General features: G+C 54.4%; 1 protein-coding gene and 1 pseudogene across 4 annotated transcripts; both read right to left on the bottom strand.

Annotated features, from left to right (window-relative positions):
- Window positions 1-1,941: 1,941 nt before the first annotated feature.
- LOC138098108 (olfactory receptor 52K2-like) lies at window positions 1,942-2,964 on the bottom strand (annotated as a pseudogene).
- Window positions 2,965-8,376: 5,412 nt separating this feature from the next.
- LOC138117572 (olfactory receptor 52I2-like) lies at window positions 8,377-13,985 on the bottom strand. Of its 4 annotated transcripts, XM_069028025.1 has the most exons (4): window positions 13,414-13,543; window positions 12,871-12,950; window positions 11,952-12,174; window positions 8,377-11,170 (listed from the first exon to the last, which is right to left on the bottom strand). In XM_069028025.1, exon 4 carries the CDS (start codon window positions 10,619-10,621, stop codon window positions 9,683-9,685), a length of 939 nt encoding a protein of 312 aa, XP_068884126.1. In that variant the 5' UTR covers window positions 10,622-11,170; window positions 11,952-12,174; window positions 12,871-12,950; window positions 13,414-13,543; the 3' UTR covers window positions 8,377-9,682. The 4 variants fall into 4 exon arrangements, with proteins under 4 accessions (XP_068884126.1, XP_068884135.1, XP_068884152.1 ...); XM_069028034.1 differs by lacking the exon at window positions 11,952-12,174; XM_069028051.1 differs by lacking the exons at window positions 11,952-12,174; window positions 12,871-12,950; window positions 13,414-13,543 and adding an exon at window positions 13,910-13,985.
- Between the last annotated feature and the right edge of the window lie 334 nt (window positions 13,986-14,319).

The following is a 14,319-nucleotide window of genomic DNA, read 5'->3' as shown; positions in this document are numbered from 1 at the left end:
GACCTGAGGCCGGGGTACGGGCTGTGGTGGAGGGATGGTGCAGGTTCTGGGCTGGTCCAGGCAGGGGGGGACAGGCAGGAGGATTCGTGGGAGCTGGGGTCTGTGCCCAGCCTGGGCCCCAAGCAGCCAGTGCTGCACTTGCTGAAACCCTGGAATTTGTTCCTGCTCCCGCAGCTCTTTGCTGCCCTCCCACAGCTGGCTCTGTGTATGGTCACTGTGCCTCAGGGGTTTGTCCCAGCACTGCCCAGGGAGCTGTAGCCAAACCAGTGTCCCCAGCCAAGGGGCTTGGAGCAAACTGGGACAATGGAAGGTGTCCCTGCCCATGGCAGGGGTGGCACTGGATGGGCTCTAAGGTCCCTTCCATTCCAAACCTTCTGTGATTCCATGATCTCGAGGTGCTGTGGTGGTTCAGGGCTGCTGGCGTTGCAAAGGCTTTGCAACTCTGCAACCAGCTGTGGAGGGAGCAGAGACCCTTCCACACATGGCCGTGACTGGGGTCAGTGCCCAAAGCCACCAGTGCCCCACGCCCCGCCCTGGCAGGGACAGCGGGCGCCCACTCCCACCCAGCACCTGCAGGGGTGAGCTGTTGTTTGCTTTGAACACTTCACCCAAAGGAGAGATTCAAAACTAGCAGGTGAGCCGTGGCTCAGAGCTGGAATTGCCCTGAGGCCCAGCTGGAATCATCCTGAGGCTCGTTACTCTGCTGTCCCTGTTGGGCTCGGCTCCTCTGCAGGTAAACAAGGAAGGGCCTCTTTCCTTCGGGCTCCTTCATGGAAGAACCTGGGGTGGATGAACCCGGATCCAGGAGCTGCCCCGTGTCACCACTGCCCCATGTCACCCCTGTCCCAAGCACCTGCACAATGGGGCTCCTGTCCACCTTCCCACGGTGTTGGGGAAAACGCTGTCCCCCAAAATTCCCAAAAGCCAGCACTCCCCAGCTATTCAGGACTTGCTCCAGCACTGGTTTGTCCTTGGTGTTCTGTCTGCAGGGAGCAGAGCCCTCACTTCACAGAGCTCGAGCAGGGGGAGCTCTCCCAGTGAAGTCACAGGTACTGGGGACACATCCTGACCACCACCGGTGGGGTGCCTCAGCCAGGACCAGCCCTGCTAAGCATACGGAGAAGCAGCAGGTTCACCTGGTGGCTGTGCTGGTGTCCAGAATGACCTCGATGGGATGGAGAAATGGGCCAACAGGAACCTCCTGGGTTCAACTAGGACAAGTGGAAAGTCTTGCCATGGCTGGGGCACAGGCTGGGGCCATCCGGCTGGACAAACAGCTTGGCAGAGAAGGGACACCAGGCTGACCAGGAGCAAAGGTGTCCAACAGTGCAGCAGGAGAAGCTTTGCCAGCACGGAGAGGGGGATGATCCTTCCCTTCTGCTCACCACTGGAGAGGCCACACCTGGAGTAGAGGGTCCAGTGCTGGCCTCTCCAGTACCAGAGAGACTGGGGCATAGTGGGCATTACATGGACAGACAGTGACAGGACAAGGGGGAATGGCTTTAAACCAAGAGAGGAGAGACTTTGATTACATCTTGAGAAGAGATCCCTCCCTGGGAGGGTGGGCAGGCCCTGGCACAGGGTGCCCAGAGCAGCTGGGGCTGCCCCTGGATCCCTGGCAGTGCCCAAGGCCAGGCTGGACATTGGGGCTTGGAGCAGCCTGGGACAGTGGGAGGTGTCCCTGCCATGGCAGGGGTGGCACTGGATGGGCTTTAGGGTCGCTCCCAACACAAACCATCCTGGAATTCCATGATTCCCAAGTGGTGTCTTGGAAGGGAGGAGTGCACTGGCCAAAGGGACAGTTGCCCAAACCCATCTGCACTGGCCCACTGGTTTCCTGTCGATCGGCTGTTGCCGTGTCAGCGTCAGGCATCTGGTCAAGGTTCCCCTTTCTGGAGAGAGAGATGGACCTTTCTGGGGGACAAGTCATTGCACTCAACTTCACACCTCTCCTGGCATGGGAGAAATCTTTTTCTGTCTCTCTGAACCTGAGCCACCTTTAGCAGCTTGTGAGCTCCTGGGTCCTGCCAGCTGCCCCAGCAGTTTGTGGATTCCTTCCTGGATCTGCTTCACCTTTATGCCATAAACAAGGGGGTTGAGCATGGGAGGGACTGTCAGATAGGAATCAGCCACCAGCACCTGGACGTGAGGTGCCAAGCTGCGAGTGAACATCTGCAGGTACATGGAGAGGAGCCCACCTATGTAAAAGATCAGGATGACAAAAACATGGGACCTGCAGATCCCGAGGGCCTTGAGCCGAGCCCTGTGGGATGGCAGCCTCAGCACAGCCCTGAGGATCATGCAGTAGGAGAAGGTGATGAAGGCAGGGTCTGTCCCCACGAGCAGCGTGGCCGTGCCGAGGCTGTAGCGGTGGCTGGTGGCCGTGTCAGCGCAGGCCAGCCCCACCACAGCCATGTGCTTGCACTAGCAGTGGGGGATCACCCTGCTGCTGCAGTAGGGTAGGCTGGTGAGGAGCCACATCAAGGGGATCGTGATACCAACTCCCCTGGCCAGGGACAGCAGTCCTGCCTGGATCGCCCTCGGGCTGGTCAGGATGCTCCTGTACCTCAGAGGGTGGCAGATGACCACGTACCAGTCCAGGGACATGGCCAGGAGCACCCCTGACTCCACTGCGGAGAATGTGTGGATGAAGAACATCTGGATGAAGCAGGCCTCAAAGCCAATCTCCCTTGAATCCAACCAGAACACACCCAGCATCTTGGGAATGACGGCACTGGAGAAGATGAGGTGGATGAGGGCCAAGGTGGCAATGAAACAGGACATGGGCTCGTGCAGGCTCCTGTCCAGGCCCACGGCCAGGAGCACCAGGGTGTTTCCCAGCAAGGCCATGATGTCGGTGACGCAGAACGGGATGGAAATCCACACGTGGAAAACCTCCAGGTCAGGGACGCCCATCAGCAGAAAGGGCGGAGGGTTGGTGTTGGATTGGTTGGAGGCTGACATGGCACAGGCAGCCCAAGCTACATCCTTGTCCCCTGCTGCAGCTCCCTGTAACAGGGACAGACAGGCTGGGACTGGGGCTGCCAGCGGTGTGGCCACAGTGCCCATGGCATCAGGGAACTTTGTTCTGCTCCTTTGGGGAAAAGCTTTCAGAACCTCTTCTCTGCAGTCAGGCTTTGAACTGGTGCTGTGATCAGCACATCCCAGAGGATCACAGAGTCACAGAATATCCTGAGTGGGAAGGGACCCCCAGGATCACCCAGTCCCACCCCTGGCCCTGCCCAGACCCCCCAGCAATCCCAGCCTGGGCATCCCTGGCAGCGCTGTCCAAACGCTCCTGGAGCTCTGGCAGCCTCGGGGCCGTGCCCATTCCCTGGGGAGCCTGGGCAGTGCCCAGCAGCCTCTGGGGGAAGAACCTTTCCCTGCTCTCCAGCCTGAGCCTGCCCTGGCCCAGCTCCAGCCACTCCAGTCCCAGGGAGCAGAGATCAGAGCTGTCCCTGCACTGCCCCTCAGGAGGATGTTGAAGACCCCAGTGAGGTCTCCCCTTGGTCTCCTCTTCCCCAGCCTTTGCCATATCCATGTCTGTCTGCAGGCTGGCACCACGGTGTCCTGCCCTGCTGTGGTTTCCTGCCACTATTGCCACTCTCAGTGGGCAGAAATGGGGCATAATCCCAGAATTACAGAATTATTTAGGTTGGAAAAGACCTTTAAGATCATCAAGTCCAACCCATAACCCAGAACTGCTGGGGCCACCAAGGACCCCAGGCTCTTTGGCCCCTGCCCAACCTTCAGAAGTGTTTCTGTGGCAGAGCTCAAGCAAGTCCTTCCTCCCTCCCTATGTCCTGCTCAGAGAGGACCGGGCATGTCCAGGTCATACAGGTTCATCCTGATGTTCCCTTGGGTCATGCAGAAGCTGCACCATGTCTGTGGTGAAACTGGGCTGAGAGAAACTGCAGCCAGAGAAATGGTGCTCCCTGCTGTGGCCCGGCCCTGAGGGACACGGGCACCACTGGCAGCTCTGGCTGCAAGTCCCGGTCATGGAGAGCACACTGAAAATGGTGCTGCCCCTGCTCCACACTCACCCACCTGTGGGCTGAAGGCCAAACTGTGAAGAGCAGGTTCCTGTCAAACCCCCTGCACCAGAGCTCACAGGATTTACTAAATTATGCTTGCCTGGAAGAAATTGGACTGTCCAGGCTTGTGGGCATCCAGAGGTGGAGGAGAATCTCCAACCCTTGACTGGCACACAAGTGCGAATCACCCTCAGGGTTCTAGCCCCCTGCTTTTCCTCCTCTTTAACCCTGTGTAGTGGTTTGGTCTAAAATACTCATTACTGTTTATCTTCTGTGAGATAAGAATTAGGAGAAATGCAAAGCAGGCACCAACTTGAATGAATATAAAGAAGTTTATTAACAGACCTAAAAGAAGAAAAGAAAAAAAAATTATACCACCTTTAGAACTCTCCTCCTCCCCCCACCTTCCTCCCGTCTCCCACTGACAATGTAAAGACAACCCTTAAGATGTTCAGTCTGTTTACCACTTCCATAATAACCTTGTTCAGTCCATTTAGAAAGAGAAGTCTCTTTTCGCTCGTGCTATGAAAACAGTATCACACCGAGACAGCCACCCACTTCCAAATATTGTTCAGTCCATTTAGGAAGAGGAGTCTCTCTGCTTGCGATGTGAGTCCCTTCCCCCGACTTGCAGCTTTTCCCGCAACTGCTTTCGAGGGTCCACTCTTGAAAGTTTTCTGGGGTACAATTTTAAGGTTGAGCTGTTCAGAAACAAAGAAAAACAGAGGCCCTTCTCCTTCCCTGGGAGCAAAGGGTCATCTTCATCTTTAAAACTATCTCTGGAAGCATCTCTAGGAATTGAGGTTTTTCTCCTTTCCTCTTTGGAGCAAAAAGTCCTCATCTGGTTCATCTGGTTCATCTCTCTCTGTCCAAACTTCTCATGAAATTACAGCTGCGTCCGCATCTGCCTATTGCTTATGACTTGAACACTCCACCCCCCATATCTTCATGAAATTACAACGGGATACTCTGATATATCATAGCTTCACAACAGACTTTCAGCTTTAAGCATCTCCTCTCTCTCTTCCCTCAGGTTTTCAGCTCTTCACAGCAATAAAAGGGTTAATCTCACCTCGGCCTTACAGCTGGAATGTGGCTTATCGCTGTTGGTCACTGACCTCTGCCGGACAGAGGTGCCGCTTTGCTGAATCTCGGCCGCAGTGGAGGGGGGGGTTCCGAGCCGCTCCGGCTGCCCACGGCAAGGCACTGGGGGGGGTTCCATGGCTGGAACAGGCCCATGGCTCCAGGCTGGCCGTGGCCCGGCCCGGCCTGGCCCAAGCAGGGCCTGGCCGGGCCTGCTGGCCCCTGCACGGGGCCTGCAGCCACCTGTCCCAGTGCCGGAAACGAGAGAGAGCTTGGGGGGGAGTTTGTCTATTCTTAAGTGTGTATCACAGAGGTGATCACAACTTTAAGTGGCTTAAAGAATTGTCCATATTCAAACTGGCCAGCTGATAGGTTCTATCAGGTCCCAGAGGAAGCTGTAAGCACCCCTTAGCAAGGATATCCCTTCCGGGACTATGCTTGCTAACCTATGACACCCTGTCTGTCTGCTCCTCCCAGCCATGGCATCCTTCTCCTACCTTCTCTTGGCTGGAGAGCCCTCATGGCAGAGCCCCTGATAAACTAAAAGTTATAAAATTAACACAGACTAAAGGCCCAGAGCCCTGCATTTTCTCATCTCCACCTGCCAGTTCCAGTATCTCTCTTACTGAGGCTTTTTTGCACATTGTCAAGATTTAAACACCTTTTAATGAAATAATCTGACTTTTTCCATTTCCCTCTTACACCCCCAAACTGCTTTGGCCCCTTTGGCTGCCAGCATTACCCTCCCAGGTGCTGGCAGCTGCTCCAGAGCCTCTGCTCTCCAGGACATGGTGCTCCACTGGGAAAACTTCATTTGAGACATTATTTGTGCTGGTTTGGGACAACTGGTGAAAGTCATACAGAACAACTTCCAGTCCTGAGCCAGACACTGTGAAACCTCTGCAGAGACAAGTCTGGACTTCTGACCAAACCATTCTATGATCCCAATATTCTTCAGTTCTCTGAGTCAAAGATTCAAAGATTCTCTTACTCAATGATTTTCTGATTCTCTGCTTTGATGATTCTCTGACCTGATGAGAGTTGGAAGCTGTTAAGTGGAGAAGCCAGATAAAAGCAGACAAAGGCAGCTGTCCTCTGCGTGGAGGAGGGAGGTGCTGGCTGCCCCGAGAGAAAGACAATCAGAGAACTTTATTTCTTAATGTCATTTATTTGACTGGCAGCTTTGAAGGATGTTAAACACCCTCTGCTAAAATAGAAAACAAACTCAGCAGCTGGCTTGGATCATTTCCATGACAGGAAAAGCATCTCCAGAGGTCTTTGGTGGGTCCTGCCCAACTTCCAGGAGCCCTGGTACGCTGGGGGCTGCAGGCACTTCCTGGGATGTTCCCTGGGGAGCAGGGACAGTGATGTGATGAGCTGCAAGTGTCACCCTGACGTCAGAGCCCAGCAGAAAGCCGGAGAACTTAACAGGTGATTTGGTCAATAAAGAATGACAGGATTGGAATCAAATTAAATTATGGCAATCAAGCGGGCTGCAGGAAACAGCTGCTGCCAAACAAACCCGATTCCATTTTCTGCCGAGTGAAAGGTTCTGTTAATGGGGTGTGAGCACAGAGGGATCTCAGAGTGAGGTGCCTCTGCCCCACTGCTCACAGGTGAGGAGCTGGCACAGGGACACTCCTGGGAAATATCAGAACCAGATGATTCAGAGACCTCAAAATGAAGCTGTCAGAACCATCATAAAATCACAGAACACACTGGTTTGGGTTGGGAGGGACCTTACAGGTCCTCCCAGTGCCACCCCTGCCATGGCAGGGACACCTTCCACTGTGCCAGGCTGCTCCAAGCCCCAATGTCCAGCCTGGCCTTGGGCACTGCCAGGGATCCAGGGGCAGCCACAGCTGCTCTGGGCACCCAGTTCTTCCTAACACCTAACTGGGATGCCAGTGCCCTGCCTGCCTCCTCCTCCTCTCCCCCAGTCCCACTGGTGCCCCCCATGACATAATCCAGCCTATTTCACCAAATTCTGCCTGCTGGTGAGCCCCCAGCCCTGTAGCTTTCCATCCCAACACCTGCTCTTGTGTCAAGGCGTTAAGAACATTATCCATGGTTGAAAATCTAGTTTGTATTACAGAAAATGTGTATTCAGCCAAGTATGGATTGATTATACAATCAGAAACAAGTCGACTCCTTTGCAGGAGTTTCTGGGTTTAGTTGAAAGGTTTGATGTTTATTTGTTTACTTCTTTACACTCTAGTTATATTTTTAACTTAAAAAATACTTAGAGAATCAGAAATCTGCAGCGTTAGAATGGCAGTTTGGTTTGATAAGAAAGTATGAAAAACTACTTTTAGAAGAAATTTCCAGCTACTGCTGTTTTCCTGGCTCTCTCACACTGTGCACGCTCCAGGCTGGATGCTGAAGTCCCCCCAGCCCCTGGCCTGGGGCACCTGCCATGGCCGAGCTGCCACCAGCACCCACCTGGCTCTCTCTGTGCTCAGCTCCACCTTGGGGACAGCCACACCAGAAAGAAACAACTCGTGTGCTCCAGGGCTGTGCAAAAATCACCCCGGGAAGTGCCAGTGGGAGTACCTGGGATGGGGATTCCCAAAGGCACGAGTCCTCTCCAGGCTCCTCTGTAACAACCTCAGCGGGGCCGGAGGGGAGCAGCCTTAGCCCCACATCAGCTCTCTCTCATCTCATTTCTTTAATGAATGGCACGAGCGAGGAGATCACGGGATCATGGAATGATTGGGCTGGGTTGGAAAGGACTGTAAAGCTCATCTCATTCCACCCCGGCCATGGGCAGGGACACCTTCCTCAGACCAGGTTGCTCCAAGCCCTGTCCAACCTGGCCTTGATGGCTGAGCCAGACAGGAATGTACTGCACAAGTTGCCTCCAGCAGAATTAAAAGCCATTTTTGTGTTTGCCTGGAGAATGCTGAAGCAGTTTCATTCCCAGTTCTGCTGCACTGTTGGCTGGAAGCCTCTGCTGGCTTTCGGTACCAAGGATCATGCCATGGAATGGGCTGTCTGTGCCCCCACCAGGCCCTCCCAAGCCCCAGGCAGTGTAAACCCAAAATGTGCAAATTCAGCCTAGAAAAAAAGTGCAAATCTAGGGCAGCAGAAACATTCTGTCAAGTGGTTTTTGAGATGTCGGGGAAGGTGCAGCAGAAAGTCAGATAAACACCACAAAGACAGGAACAACATATTTGAGGTGAAGAATGACAGATTCGAACCAGTTTTGAAAGCAATCCACTGAGCTTTAATTTTAATGTAGAAGTGAAGACTAAAGAAGGTGTTTTGGGTGGGATTTGTGGCAGTTGTAGACACAGTGTTGGGCTGTGGCTGGAACCAGTCCTTCAGATGTCCTTCGTAGCTGTGGACACAAACAGTCATTTTAGGGCACAATTCATAGAATGATGGGATGGTTGGGGCTGGGAAGGACCTCATAGCTCATCCAGTGCCACCCCCTGCCATGGGCAGGGACACCTTCCAGAGACCAGGTTGCTCCAAGGCCCATCCAGCCCGGCCTTGGACACTGCCAGGGATCCAGGGGCAGCCACAGCTGCTCTGGGCAGGGTTGTTGCATCGTGGTAGCTCTCTGACATCACCAGGTTGCTCCAAGACATCCAGAAGAGGTCAGAGGAATTATGCTGCACCCAACTCTTCCATTGCCATGACTTTGAGGGTGACCCTGTGGAGCTCTGCCCCAGATGTGTCTGGGCAGGATGGGACTTGTCCCCCTGCTTTGCTTCAGAGGAAACACCCTGTGTCTGATGATTTCCTGGGGAATCCTTGCATTAATCACAGAGTCATTACGTGTGGAAAAGCCCTCTCAGACCATCAACACAACCATTCCCCCAGCACTGCCAAGCCCGCCACTAACACATGTCCCCACATGCCACATGCACACGCTGTTTGAACTTCCAGGCACAATAATTCCACCACTTCCCTGGGCAGTCTGTGCCAGTGCCTGACCACCCAGTGGACACAGCTCCCAGCCTCACCCTCTGCTTCTCTTCCACCCTCACACCCAGCTGGGCTGTCCTCCAACCTTGGTGATGCTGGGATTCTGTGACTCTGCAGGGACAGAGTGCTTTGAAGAGCTCAGTTTTGAATATGCTCTGTTTCCATCAACATCCAGAAACCTGGAAAAGCTGGTCAGGGCTCAGCCATGACCCATGATCCTCTCAGCCTCTTATGCAAGAGGGGCCCAGAGAAGAGAACCTCTGGGATGGTCCAGGGGGATTAAGAAGAAAACGCAGAAGAAATCTCCCCATTTGGATCCGGATCTGTGTATTGACACAAATGCACCTGGAGTCCTGAAATTATCGCAGGGATGCTCCCGGCACTGGGAACATCTCTGAACTCAAAGGTGGGTCCTTGCTGCTGCGTATCACCCGGAGAGGAGGAAGGGAAAGAGGACCTGGTGTGTGCTCTTGCTCCCAGTCCCAGATAACTCTCATCACAGAGTAGGGCTTCATTAAAGCCAATGAGTCCTCCCTCCTCCCTGCTCCTGCTCACCCCGTGCACTCCCTGGGAGGGCAGCTGGAGCTGCCAGTGCAGAGACGAACACGCCTGGAAAATCACAGACTCCTGCATCAGGCACAAACCTTCCTGGGAAAGAGCATTTTGAGCAGAGCCCGGCGGATCTGCCTGGTCCTCATGCTGTACACCAGGGGGTTGAGCGTGGTGGGCAGGGTCAGGTACAGATCGGCCAGCAGGACCCGCGTGCGCTCGGACACGGCGCTGCCGAACTGCTGGGAATAAACAGACACGATCCCAAGGATGTAAAACAGCAGCACCACGCAGAGATGGCACCCGCAGGTGCTCAGGGCCTTCCAGCAGGACTCCTTCCCCAGGACAGCTTTCAGGATCATCCCATAGGACACAGCAATGAAAGCCATGTCCATCCCCACTATCAGGGAGGACCCGGCCACGCTGTAGAGGCTGCTGGGCCAGGGGTCAGCGCAGGCCAGGCTGGCCACGGCCATGTGCTCGCAGTACGAGTGGGGCACCACGCGGGAGCCGCAGTAGGGCAGGGACGTCACCAGCCCCATCAGGGGCACCATGAGAAGGACAGCTCTCAGCACGATGGCCAGGCCCATCTGGGCAATAGTTCGGCCATTCAGGATGGCATGGTACCTGAGAGGGTGACAGATGGCAATGTAGCGGTCAACAGCCATGGCCAGGAGCACTCCTGACTCCTCAGCTGTTGTGGAGTGAACAAGGAACATCTGCACAAAACAGGCCACGTAGCCAATCTCAGCAGAGTCCAGCCAGAACACGCTCAGCATCTTGGGGACCACAGATGTCACCATGACCACATCGATGACCGCCAGCATGCCCAGGAAGCGATGGATGGGTGCCTGCAGGGCCTTGTCCAGCTCAAGGACCAGCAAAACTGCCCCATTTCCTACCACAGCGAGGACATAGGCGGAGCAGAAAAGGATGCCCAGGCAGGTGGGGAAAGCTTCCAGGCCTGGGACACCCACCAGGATGAAGGTGGAGGAGCTGCTGTTGAAGGGATCAGAAGCCATGAAGGAGAATCTTGATTTGTGTTTACATAAATACACCCAATTCTGAGTCCTGAGCTGCCAGAGGGATAAGATGGGGACCCTGCATCAGTGCAAGAGCCAGATCAGAAATCCACAAAATTATTACAATGTGAAACAGCATATCACCATTTCCCCATGGAAAGGGAGCTCAGGCCTTGGCAGGGGCTGCCCAGGGAGGTTTGGAGTGCCCATCCCTGGAGGTGTCCCAGGAAGGGCTGGAGATGGCACTCAGTGCTCTGGGCTGGGGACAAGGTGGGCATCGGGCACAGCTGGGACTGGCTGGGCTGGGAGGGCTTTTCCAGCCTCAGGGATCCTGGGATTCTGGGATTCTGTGATCACAAACTAGGGGCAATGGGTCAGAAATGCAGAATAAATGGGCTTGTTGTGGCTAGAAAGTTCCTATGAGGCAACGAAGTTGATGTTTCTGGTTGTGCCACCAGGGCTAACCAAGGGACTTCTAGTCTGTTGCTTGTGAAGGGGTTGTTCCTTTGTTGGCTGCTTGCCAGGGATCATCTGACATCCTGAAATGAGCTGCAAGAGGAGAGAACAAGGAGAGCAAGGTCAGCTGCCAGCCCTGGCTTCCCTCAATGGGCCCAACACAGGAAATTCCTCCAAATTTGTGGAGCAAAACAGGGCTCTGGGACATTAAATGTGATCATGAAATTCCCTTTTGCTGCTCTGTCTTCCTTCTGTCATCTGCCCATGACAGAAGCCTGCACAGGCAGGCAGGCAGGCAGGCAGAGGAAAATACCAATTTCTGAGGGTTTATTCTGATGGGAGAAGCTTGAAGGTAACATAGAAACTCCAGAGAACTGTCCTGGAGGGACAAGAAGAGTCTGAGTGTGGTGGGCAGGATCTACGCCTTCATTTGTGCTGGAAATTTTTCTGCTGCTTTTCCCCAGAAAGCAGCAAAGACCAGGCAGTGCTGACACACCAGATCCTGCTGACACACCAGACTCAGCTGGAGAAATTTCCTGGAGGATCATCCACCAGCAGCTTACCAGTGCAGAGCAAGCTGTCCTTGGCAAGGCACAAACTCACCTGGTCTTAGCCCGAATGCTTGGGAGTTGTCCCACCTCCCCTCCCATCCCAGACTGGCCCCTGGCTGCTGCCTCCATCCCTCCCCTCCATATTCTGGGAGTTGCAGACTCAAAGTTGAGCACATTTATTTTCCATCGGTATAAAAACTTAAGGTGGGAGGAGACCCAGAGCACTCTGAGGATGGAGCTCAGCAGGACTCTGGTCACCCACACACCTCTGCAGGTGGAAACCACACTGTGTTCTGGGCTGGTACGTCCCGTCTGACTCCCACCTGGGGAAACGGGATGTTCCTCGGCACCATCAGCATGTGCTGCCCAGAGGGTTTCTGCTGTGAGAGCTGAGGCTCCTGCGCATGGGCTGAGGCTTTCCCTGACCTGGAGCTCTGAATGAAACAGCACTGTCAGCTGTGGGGCTGTTCCTGCTGGAGCCTAAATCTGCATCACCTTGCTGGAGCCCCTCTCTGGATGGGCATCCCACCCACGGGTTCCCTGTGCCTGTGTTAGAAAGGAAAACCAGTGTCATGTCCCCTCCAGCACCCCCTTCCACGGCACGTGCACCTCCCTCCCCTCCAGCCCTTGGCAAAAGCAAGAAGTGCTGTGACTTGTCCTGTTGTACAGGGAACACAGACATGGAAGGGTTAAACAGGGCTGTTGGCAGTTTGGGAATGGGCTGCAAGTTTCTCAGGCACTTGTATCCTCTGCTTCAGCCAAAATACCAAAGGGCCAGACCACATCCCCTCAGCTTTCCAGGCATTTGACTTCCTTGACCCTGAAATAGTTTAATCTCTCCTCCAAGTCACTTTGAGTCCTCCCCATGCCACAAACCAAGGCTCAGCCTTTTCAGCCTGGCTCAGTCATCACCCTTGGCCATGTGAGGCCGAACACTGCAAAGCCAATATTGTGACAGCGCTGCCCAGACGATGGTGCTGATGATGGTTTATTGCTCAGAGGACTCTGTTCCCAGCCTGGCAGCTGTGAACCCGCAGCTGACACAAGCCACTCCAGCAGGAAACATGTCTTGTGCAGGAATTGTTTGTTTGGAAAGGGCAAACATGTCTGAGATCCTGTAATCCTGAGCTTGGGAAAAAACAGCTCCTCCCTCCCTCCTCCCTGTCTGACCCTCTGGGCAGCAGTTTCTGCCCTTCATCCTGGGTAACAAAGCCCTCCAGGTTATTAAATAATGCTGCTCACCCAGTACCAGGCTCAGATTTGCTGGGTCCTTCTGGTCCACAGTGCTGCTCCAGCCCTATTTCCTTGTCACAGAATCCAGACTGGTTTGGGTTGGAAAGGACATTAAATCCCATCCAGTGCCACCCCTGCCATGGGCAGGGACACCTCCCACTGTCCCAGGCTGCTCCAAGCCCCAATGTCCAGCCTGGCCTTGGGCACTGCCAGGGATCCAGGGGCAGCCCCAGCTGCTCTGGGCACCCTGTGCCAGGGCCTGCCCACCCTGCCAGGGAACAATTCCTGTCCAATCTCCCATCTAAATCGAGGCTCCTTCAGGGAGGGTCACACACACACAGAGGTGTCCACTACCAGGTCCCAGCCCTGTGTGAAGCATCACACCTGGACTAGCTGCTCCTTCCGGCTCAGGGGGGACCTTCTGGCTCTCCACAACTCCCTGGCAGGAGGGTGCAGCCAGGTGGGGTCAGGCTCTCCCACTGCTGTAACTCTGTACTTTCCCCAAATCACCCATCCCAGCGTTTTTTTCCTTGCTTCAAGCCTGTATCTCACCAGAACTCATGACTTTTCCCAACCATCCGTTCCCTTCCCAGTGGTGTTTGCCATTCCCGGGTGTGTGCAAGCATGAGGAATGGACTGGAGCTGGGAGCAGGGAACTGCAGGTCACCCCAGGTGACAGGATTGGCAGATATCACACCTGTGTGTCTGCAGCTTGTTTGAGGTTGCTTTAACTGAGGAAGAGCCAGGTAATTAGCACTGTTGTAATTAACGTAAATGAGGCAGCCAGTGGTGGTTCAGGTATGTGACTGGCAGGTCATGACCACAAAATTCACTAAATCTGGGGTGTCTGGAAGTGCTGAAGCAGCTCATTAACTCCATCAGAGACAAAGCCCACTTAGATGTATTGGCACTGCTGCCCAGCAGCTTTTCTGGGTGGTTTCTTTCATCTTCCACCTTGATTTGGCTAAAGCTTGAACCTGGCTCAAAGCATAGCACTGTGCTTAAAAATACTGCCCCAACAGCAGGTTAAAAGTAAAAAAATACATACCCAGGATGATGTATGACCTGCTCCCGCCTGTACCTACAACACCTGCAAGTACTGGTTCTCTCCTCAGCCTGCAAAAGGACCTGCATGGAAATATTAAGTGTCTTAAGGAAGCTGATCTGCCTAATCACTCATTGCTGGGACTTCAGGGACTGAATCATCACGGGGGAGAAGCTGCTGCCTGGGAATAGCCAGGGAGAGAAATGATAAACAAATGCACTGCTCCCACTGCGTGGGTGATGTCTGTCCCAGCACCAGGGTGCCAAACAGATCCTGGGGCCACAGAGGGGGAATATTTTAACACTGGGTGGACATGGAAGTGCTGGAGCAAGTCCAGAGGAGGCACCAGAGCTGCTCCAGGGCTGGAGCCCCTCTGGAGCCAGGCTGGGAGAGCTGGGGGTGCTCACCTGGGG

Source organism: Aphelocoma coerulescens, chromosome 1 (genome assembly GCF_041296385.1).
Source record: "Aphelocoma coerulescens isolate FSJ_1873_10779 chromosome 1, UR_Acoe_1.0, whole genome shotgun sequence".
NCBI classification, from domain to species: Eukaryota; Metazoa; Chordata; class Aves; order Passeriformes; family Corvidae; genus Aphelocoma; species Aphelocoma coerulescens.
The sequence above is the reverse complement of the archived record's forward strand: the minus strand, read 5'-3'. Positions and strand labels throughout refer to the sequence as shown.

Bases quoted from the DNA above. Each gene is read 5' to 3' on its own strand.
- LOC138117572 (XM_069028051.1), bottom strand. From the start codon at position 10,621: ATGGCTTCTGATCCCTTCAACAGCAGCTCCTCCACCTTCATCCTGGTG.